The following is a 10,706-nucleotide window of genomic DNA, read 5'->3' on the forward strand; positions in this document are numbered from 1 at the left end:
AGATTTATTATGAAAACGTTTTTTTCAAATACTTTTGAAGGTTTTATTTTCTGTTTACGCTACTTAAAATACATTATATTGTATATAATGTAGTAGTCATTTTGTTTTATTTCTAATTAAAACAAATACCTCTTCGTTTCTAGCATGAACTCTAGTATTAGTAATAGGTTACTACGTTAATAATGTTTAATACATATACCCAATTGAAGTAGGTACTTGTACTAACGTACAGATTTTCTCTGAGGGATTGATTGTTAAGTGAAGTGGTATGAATTAATACGGTAAACAATCGTTTTCCTTAAAAAGTTGAAACAATGCTTCTTATTTTTTACTGTAACTGCAAATTTATTTGTTTTAATTTTTTATAGAAATTAACAAAATGTAAAGTTACAACAACAAACAAACACGCTAGGCTACAACCTAAATTGTAAGGACATTTGAAAAAGAAATATGATTAGTACGGCTGGGTGAAGGAGAAATGAAACAACTGGTAGGTATACCAGTATGGTATTTATTTTATAAAAGTTACATACAAACATTCAATACGTGAACGTCACTATAATGCCGATTGGAACACACGTGACACTTCTTAGCTACATACCTACGCGATTTATTTGTCATTTATTTCACAAAGTGCACATTGCGACGGTTAATACAGAATATATTTTAAAAAATTAAACTGTCAGAAAACAGATTAAGACAGATGTATATAATCTATAGACAGGTTGGATCTAGACAATAACGTTTTCCATTTATGTTTGTTTCCACACTTTTAATCCGGCCTTATTGCTTTTCGACTTACAAATTAAGGTTTATTACAAAACGCATTAAACATAATGTGCAAAATCCATTTTTAATCACAATAAGAGACATTAATTTTTCACATAAATTTCTTAAAATCGTAAATAATGCGATAAAGAAGTATATATGAGTGACACGCTAAAATCATCTCATTTTCGTAGATCTCAGCTTCATTAAAATTTTTAAGAAGGAATATAATATGAATTGCTTTTTGTCTTATATATTTACGATTGCGATCTCACTCTACATATACCTAAATACTTTTAAAAATGAGTGATACTATTACATTTTTATTCCCTAGCTTAGCATATCTAAGTTTCATGTCACTCCAAAAAACAACACAAAATATTACCTTAGGGTATAGTGTATAGAGGAATCATAGAATATTTTTTTCACAGTTCTCTATGCGCGAATTCGTGCAATGTGCACTACGTGTTACACCTAAGACCACTACTTGCCATCGATGTCATAATCACCAGTATATATTATGAACGCTCCTTCCTTATTGCATAAAATTAAATCATACAATACACTATAAGATTTAGATATTACAAATATATATATGTAAAGTAAACCTGGAAGAAAATATACTTAGGTGTACTTATAAAAACAGCAACTCAATAAATGATTATTGTTTCCCCATAAAAACCTGCCAGATTACTGGAATTAGGATACATTTATATAGTCTGCACTTACTGACATTCGAAAAACATTAATTATTACGTTTTCAAAGTATAGAACAAGTTTAAATAACATACCGACTTTAATTCTATAGTCGCAGTTGCAAAGTAAAAGATAACAAAAAAGGTTGAAAACTTAATTAACCACAACATATTTTTTCATACATACAATAAACATACTTTTTGATTAATAAACATTTATGAGCGTTTTAAAGGTGACAGAACAGTATAACATTATTGTATTTTATAGATATCATAAGTTAAATGCATAAGAAATATATTGCAGTATAAAAATACAATTTTGAATGTAAAACACAATTTGGAAAGCATTGAAATAAAACATCCGAATTATGTGTATTTTAAATGCGAGGCGTTGGCTGAATTTTTCAGTAGCCGTGTTGGACAAAGTAAATCGATGGTGACAGTTAAAAATATGGCCAAAATATGTCGTTTGTAGATTCATATATTAGGTTCCAGTAATTGATTCTACACATTATCAGCCAGACGAATTGCTTCACTAATACATACTAATTAGATACATATGAATAATATAACCCATTTAAAACGCGATTAATTGTACAAAAATATAATATCACTATTTATAACTTTTTCGACGATACCAGCGTCAAAAGAATTCATCAATATTAATAGTTCAGAGGTACATTTAAAAATAATACTTTTAAAACATTTAGAACAAAAATTGCAAATAAGCAGCACAATTATTAAAAGTATAAGAATAACTGAGACATATAAGGTGCCCTTAAACTTTTTCATGTTCGACTAAACTTTACTTTACTATAATAATGAATATTCAATATTTTCCTACAACATCTAATGCTACATTGCAGCATTATTATTTAGACAATTCATTGTTGAAAATTTGTGTTGCATTGTTTCGTATTAACTATTTTGATTCACGGATAAAACGGTATGAGTTGAGATATAGTATTTGAGTATATTGAGTATAAGATTTGTTTTTATTTTTATGTTTAATTCGTCGAGTTTACATTGAAGCGACATTCGTTGCGATCAAAATGATGCATTATTTGATTAATTTATATGTCTATAATAATGTCTACAATGTAAATGGCAGGGCAGGGGAACTAACCGAGGTCTCCACGCCACACTAACACACGCATGTACCAGGTAACATACGTTAGGCAGTCTTTGGGTAGGTCGGAAGATTTTAGCGACTAAGTATACAATTTCATTAATAATTGTACTAAGACCCTAAGTATAACTTTATAATTACGTTGTAAAGGTCGTGGAATGATTTATCCTCGTGTAAATTTAACCTGGTCTGTAACCACAGGAGTCCGTTTTCTCGATAATTTCGTTTGTTTTGAATCAATTGTTTAACATTTATTTTGTTATTTAATGTTAATTATTTGGGGATTTCATATATTTTAATAATCATCATCATCAATCATATTGGAGTAATGGAGGGATTCTACCGACCACATTCACTACATCCTAACATCGATTACTTACGTCTAAAATAGATCTTTCATTTAAATTCTAGTCCTTATAATTGGTGTTATCAGGGATCAAGCAAGTCACTTATTCTATAAAAATAAAAAAATATTCATTAGACGTTTGCAATTCAATTTGATTTTGTGCGATTATCGTACGACTGTGTTGAATATTAAAATTCATTGGGAATATGCAGACTCATTACCCTGGATACGTGTTTCATAAAATATTCAAAAAGGTTTATCGTTATTGAGTGAATCGTTCAAAGGTACACAAATAACCCAAAATCGTACTTTTATTTAACATCAAAACGTACAAAACGTATAAAAGGAAGATGTATAGACTTGCACACAATGTTTCGACTACCAAATACGGGGTTCTTAGAATCGACTACAGTGCTTAAAGAGGTCTATGGCTAAGACAATTGATAACCTACAGTGTCGTAGGCCGTAGAGCAGAATACGAAAATCTAGTTATATCGTCTACACACATCTCTATGACAACACAGTTAGCTAAAGAGCATGCAACTATTACTGAAAATACGACCGATCATAATTCGTCTATCGGTTTATAAATAACTCTCTCGCGTTAACCATAAATGGTCATTGTATAAAATTCATAAGACGCTCTTCAATAGATTTAATCAATAATTGGCACATCAGTGTAATAAGTATTGTGACCAGCACTCGTAATGTGGATCAATAATAAGGAAAACCAAGGAGTAATCTCGAATAAAAAAATACTGCTTAGCAGTATAAAGAATTGTTTTGGCACTTTCGCGATGTAAGAAAATTTTAAGTACAACATAAATATACGCCGTTCTGCCTTGCTAAACGAACTACCCATCTATCTCATCAATTGAATCTATATCAACAAACATAAAAGCAATCCGTAAATGAGAGCTGGAAAGATAAATTATTGCATCGACTTGAATTCAGTCTACATCATAAAGTCCCCGCAGTCTACTCCGAAGTCCCAATCGTCGGAGGTGGTGGCAGTGTCGTCGTACTCCGCTAGAGCCTGTTCATACGCAGAACACTCGTAGGCCGTGACCCCGTCCAGCATGGAGCATGCTTGGGAGACGTTGGTGTGGTGCATGATTGGCATCGCGTGGAGCGCGAAGTCGTCTCCGTCTTGGGACCACGTGAGTCCTGGAAAGTAAACAATATAATATGCTTAGATACTTATAGAAATTGCATATATGCTAATAAATAGTCATTGCAATTTACTGTTATTAAGTGACAGTGGGTGTTTATTTGTATTCATATATTTTTTCCTACATCCTGTAATTGTTCTTAAAAGCAAAATATTAAAAAAGTTTATCCGTAGTCCAGTATAGTTCATATTTAATGAACTCTATAACGTTACTGTAACATGGTGGAAGATTTCATTATATGTCATACAACTCGATAGATGCAGATATGAGAGAGATATTTAATGTATTAACTATACAGTAATACTCACTTCCACTCCACACGCCGTTGGGCAGAGTGACCCAGCCCCAGCCCTGTCCCCAGGCCAGCTCGTGGTTCAGCTGGCCGGCCAGCGGGACCTGGCGCTTGATCACGGCGACCAGACCACGCCCGTCGAGCGCGCCAACGGCATTGCGAGCGTTACGATTGTACGCCTCTGATGGTGTCGCTGTAAACATAAATGATTTACTACGGTTTCATTCGTAATAAGAATGTTTCTACCATCTTTCAATATTTTTCGTTGCTAGTAGGGGAGTATAGGGCAGATGCTTACATGTATTTGATTAATCTAATTCCTTTACGGACGAGTGTTGCCTTCTGTATTCTGCAACACTGAGATTGTTAGTCCCCATAGTGTTAATCTAGACTATAATCTATCTCTGTACAGAATTTAACACAGATTTTTGCGTGAAAGAGTAACAAAAATCCATTCTTACAATTTTTCGCTTTCATAACTTAAGTAAGATGATTCAGTTACATATTAAACGAATGAACAGCATGCACAAATGATAAAATAATATCCCTAATCAAAATATATGCGGCGGCGAGCATTTCAACGAAATCAAATTTCATAAAAAATGGACAAACATAAATAAGTCTTTCAATTTTATTCCGTCCTTATTGAAAAACCTTGTACAATAACTATTGATATAAAGAATTAATAACGTATTTTCATACATATATATACATATATAGCTATATCTTATGCTATGTTATAAAACGTTTTCTGAATAATATTACTTAATTCGTATGATTATTACTCCCTTTTTACTTTAATATAAAGCAATATCAGGTATAATAATAATAAAACACAATTACAAACCACATTGTGCATAAAATTCTTTCAGTTTAATACTAAAATGCGTACATATTTTATTAAAGAATGTAAATGAGATCATATTGTTAGAAAAGCTTATAAAAGGGGCTGGTTGGGGAGAATTATGCACAATAATGCTGCTCGACAAGAAAGAGCCAGCTGAGCCATTAACTACGCATTACTTACGGGGCGGGTAACCCGCCATATTGTGCAGACAACAGATTATTTTGACATCTGGTTTTGGCGGTAAATGTTTTGTATATAAAATTATTTTTAAATTCGATAAAAATCATCAGTTCAATAAAAATAAATAATAATATACTAAAGCCTATATCACTACTAATATACTAGTGTTCTCTCCATAAGAATCTTGCTTGTAATAAAAAAATAGCTGAATAATTCGTCGAGCCGTTATCGCGTTTTACGCTTATCAACTCAGTTGGCGATTCAATTTTGTTTATAAAGATGTTATACAATAATAAGGGATCGCATAAGCACAACGAAACCCCATATTCAAAACTACAAAAACAAAATGTTTTAGTTTGTGTATAACGTAATGTTTTAATTAAAAAGTATGCTAAACTCATTTATTATGCTTCTATACTTCAATTTAACTTTTATTCCCCGAGGTATAACGTCCTTCGCTTTGCTTTATTTATTTAATTAGTTCTTATTAAAGTAAAAATTAACCTTTAGAATACAGTAAAAACATTAAACAGAATACAATTTTCAACTCATTCAACTGTAAAAGCAAAATTCTGCCCGGTCAAATTTTTATAGTATTTTATTAATACCTTTATTTATACTTTTTAAGCCATAAATAAGCTTTGTTTTAAGCGATTTTGGGCGCGACATGACAAACGCATTACAAGTTTTCGAATGTTCTTGCTATGAACAGGGCCGTATTTTGCAATAATTAAGGCAAAAATTAGATCTTCAACTAAGCCATTGTATCCACATATCTGTCTAGATATAAATAGCTTTAAAAATAGTCATATCTTCTACAAATCTTAGTCTAGAAAGTCGCAACCATTGATTAATTTAGCAATCCACTTTCTGACGAAGGATTTTCAAGCACCAATCGAAAGATTGCTTTGTATTGGTATGCAGGTAATGGATTGATCAAAAAGTAAACAGTATTATGCAATCCAAGATAGGATACATTATTAATTTCGGGCGTATGTCACTTAACATCTCGAAAAATGAAATCACACATTAATATTTTCATATCTTTTTTTAAACGAAAGACTTGAAGATTTAAATTTTAATCTTAACACGTATTGTATTATAAATTTGAAGGCAACAAACTCTTTGTGTTGCTTTTTCTGTAGATATTTTCTCGCTCGTTTCGAGGCTCGTTGCTTTAGAATGTTACACATAAAAACAAACCCACGCGAATCTATTATTGTAAATCCGTCCCTGATCTTCATGTGGGAGAGGACGTGTCGAACCTTTTTTACTCTTCCAGCAACGCCCATGAATTTGTTTTGAGTTCATTAAGTGCTGTCGCGGGGCTACGTATAGAAAAATTTCAATCATATGTATAAAACGAACAATTTGGATGATAAAGCATTAAACAATTTAAATCAATGAAAACATATTATTATAGCAATGTAACATAATACATACTGTTTATTTGAATAAATTGATGTACATATTGTTATTTTTTTTTCATTAACAATTTCTTATGATTTGTTTTTCTTTTTCTACGAGAAAATATGAATTTATAATATTCTAAGTGGTAGACTGTAGAGCCTGCTACGGAATTAATTGGGTCATGCTCGAACTAAAAGTATCTAACTATACACTCATAAAAGATTGGCTTTAAAGATAAGAAAAAGTATAAAATGTAGAAAATATAGCAACACATGCGCAATTGTATGGATGTTTTTAAAATTGTGTGGTATTACTGCTTTACACGATTCCATTGTAGAAGTTGATTACAATTCTTTGTATAAACTTTTATTGAAAAAAGATATTACCAGGCTTCTTGACGATTGTCTCCATAGAAACTAAATTAAACATAAAATAAGCTTATGTAGAAGTTTGCGTTGGTCTAAAGTAAATCCTTACAAAGCTGGTCAAGGAGACAGACCCCTCAATATCTCACCTCAAAATAATTTAATATAACCTCTGTATACTGTTTTAGAGTCTGTTTGTCTTCCACAGATAAACTAAATCTCTATCTTTGAATGGACATTATTACAATCTTAGTTCATTCACCTCCATAAAGCTGAGAAGCTTACGTTAATTTTCATTTAATTCCTACGTATGGTCAGACGGGTTTGGATCTAAGATAGAATAAGAATAACGTTAGGGCACATAGAATTAATTAATTTAGAAACGAAATATATTAGATTCTTAATAAAGCAGTGAACCATCAAGCTATAAACTATAAATGAATTTTTTTATTAAATATAAAATAATTTTCCACTTTTCCACGTTATATTTAACCCATTAATTTATTCTTGAATAATAATTTAATATCATCGACATAAGGCAAAAATGAACTATTGCTAAAGATAATGAAATTGGTTATAAGCATAATAGGGGATGTAGCAGTATTCGTAGAATATTTTTATTCTGATAGTACTACATAATAAAATAAAAAGCATATTATTTATTTAAGGCAATAAAAATAAATTTTGTATAAAATCTAATGGTTTTTTATTTCTCAAAAGCTTAATATCGTCAAAAGTTTTGATATCAAATATTTAACTCTGCAAAACTACCGCTACCTATTTTAAGTCCAGACCATCATTATGGTTTTGCGAAAGTTCGGTCATTTAGAGTTAGTCCTAGTTAGGCTCAATTGCGGGTCTATCCTATAATTCTCATTCAGATAAGACGTCCATATTACCCTGGGAACTAGTAAATCTATCTTGATCTAATGTTAAGATGTTAAACCAACGCGTTTGTAGTTTGGGTCATTTTATTTTAACTGGCCTTAGTGTAGGTTAATTAATAACCGTAGTTAAGATTTATGTTCTTTAGCATCATGTGTTTTCAATGGAAAATTGAACATAAAGATGTAATATCAATACCATTCGATACATCAGAGTTACTGACTAAAACACAGATTGTATTTCTTTACTCCGCATTGTATGTAGTATACTGAGGGGCCCTTAACAATATACACCTACGAGAGCAGAGTAAATTGAATTATAAATTGAGTTTAAGAAATCCAACCGAATTTGTTCATTGTTTACACCGTGCCCTTTCAAAGAACAAACAAATGACCAGAACAATATTCACTGCGAAAGGCCCAGTTTCCAGCAAACAAAACTTAATATTATTATCACCAACAAAGAAAAATTAAATGTCCCGAATTTAATAATTCATATTTAAGAGAACAGAAAACAAGCACGTTAAAACGGGAAGAACAAGGGAAGTCACGTAGTTTTTATTGAATTTTCGACTTACAAAGAGCTCTATCTAATTTTATGGAAAGTCGTGAGCAGTTGAAATTAAAACGACATTTTATAAACGATCTTATAGTTCCTTTCTTATATAGAAGTATAAACGATAATTTGACTGTAATCTATACTTTAATATATCCTTTTTTTCTTTCTCCTATTACATTACACATTTCTTCTGTGCGTAAGTTAATTGATTTTAATGACTTTTTTGTGTGTAGGATTCGGGAATAATTTAGATTTACAATTCAAACGAGAGTGAAGCCGCGGACAAAAACTAAAATAAATATAGATCATTGATATACAACATATACATTATTAATAAATAACATACATTACACTTATAAGTGATAAGGCCGCCTTCTGTGCTGTATCTCCCTTTTTTTTAGTATGAGTTTTGTTTTTGTATTTTGTTGGCAGCACAATAAAGTTTTTAAATAAATAAATAAATAAATTACATTAAAATGTTTGTATTTCGTATTGTTGGATAGATAGACTGTGTTTATATTACTTTCCCACACCAAGTATAAGTACATTTAATTTCTTTTTTATACTTTAACGCCGAAAATTATACTTGAATAAAAATAATCAAGTCAAAAATGTTTTAAAAGATCTCAGTCAAAGTAAATCAGTGATGACTGTGTTAGCAAATAAAAAGAGAAATGCTTTGGGTGCTACGAATGTGAATGCAACGCTGTACCACCACGTGCAAACATTTCCAATCCAGTTTTCATTCGTTTATTGATAGCCGTCAAATTGATGAATAGTTAAAAGCGTGGCAATTAGTATTTCCTGCATTTTTAACGTTTTCCTATAAATTTATACTATTTTTGAGTTCCGTGATTCTTAATTTTCCTCAAAACAGGCTAAGTTTCAGAGAATATGTATTTCTATTGCTGATATAACAACAAATATAGTGAGCTTTGTCGCTTCGTTGACGTTCATAAAGTATCGAAAATAAAGTGTTAAATTGTAAATAGTTTTGTACAGTTAACAATTTTGTGTCAGTTTATAAGCTCGCGAGATAGCTATAAACTAACGGATGTTTATAATCTTACGTTGACTGTGACACATATTGCACGCTGAAGATAATGTATTTATACTATTTCCTTAATGAAGATAATTAAAGTGTCTACCCATTCACTTGCGCATTACACTTATTTCAATCCCGCACACGTGCAAATTGTACGTGGGATTAATTACATGAGTTTTAATGTCGCCACTTCACAACATGCCCGTTTTTATATCATAACGAAGGGCTCCGGTATTATGGAAATGTAATTTTTTGCAAAAGAGTGGTGACATTTTCAGCACTTCCTTTAATACGGAGGATAATTATTGAGGAGTTTTTTATATCATAGCGGGCAGCTGGTTAGCTTGATACGTCTGAAAAGCCATCACCACCGCCCATGAAGATACGCAGATGTGGTGGGACTCTAAGACTTCGCTGATCGCTTTTAAGGGGAAAGAAATAAGGAAAAGATTGACGACTGGAAGGAGGAATGGAATGGAAAGGGTGAGGAAAAGGACACGGGCCTCCAGCTCTATTTCACGTCGGTTTTGTGGGGATATCGTACTTTCGCCCAATTCGTGCCGAAGCGTACTCGACTCCCACATAAATAAAAATTGTTTAGAACTTTGTTTAGGTAAATCAACTTATATATACGAGTTCATATTATATATTTATCATTTTATATGATTGCATATATATCTAAGAGAAATTTGATATTAAAAATATTAATGATATGATTACATATATATCTAAGAGAAATTTGTTGATGGGAAAATCCTGCATGGGATCCCCACGGCTCCGGGGAAAAGGCCGTGAGTTATGTTACAGACTAAAATCCGTCCATTACGACGCGAGTCGAATTTATAGTAACGTATTCTTTAGATTAGCTTTTTAGATAAGTAAATAAAATAATTAAGGCATACAATGTGGTGAACTTTTTTGTCAAATGGGGATGAAACAGGCTATATTTGATATCCAAAGAATGGAATAAAAAAATTCGAATTCTAAAGCGTGTTGCCTTTGGGTGCCTTTTTT

The 10,706-nt window shown here is 31.5% G+C and overlaps 1 protein-coding gene across 1 annotated transcript in view; it reads right to left on the reverse strand.

The window, feature by feature from the left end:
* Positions 1–1,685: 1,685 nt before the first annotated feature.
* LOC119828694 overlaps positions 1,686–10,706 on the reverse strand; it is a 52,987-nt gene continuing 43,966 nt past the window's right edge. The window contains exons 9-10 of the mRNA XM_038350933.1: positions 4,419–4,595; positions 1,686–4,105 (exon numbers count right to left, since the gene is read on the reverse strand). Of these exons, the coding sequence (XP_038206861.1) occupies positions 3,894–4,105; positions 4,419–4,595 (389 nt within the window). The 3' untranslated portion in view covers positions 1,686–3,893. The remainder of the gene's footprint in view (positions 4,106–4,418; positions 4,596–10,706) is intronic.

This window comes from Zerene cesonia, chromosome 8 (genome assembly GCF_012273895.1).
Source record: "Zerene cesonia ecotype Mississippi chromosome 8, Zerene_cesonia_1.1, whole genome shotgun sequence".
Taxonomy (NCBI): domain Eukaryota; kingdom Metazoa; phylum Arthropoda; class Insecta; order Lepidoptera; family Pieridae; genus Zerene; species Zerene cesonia.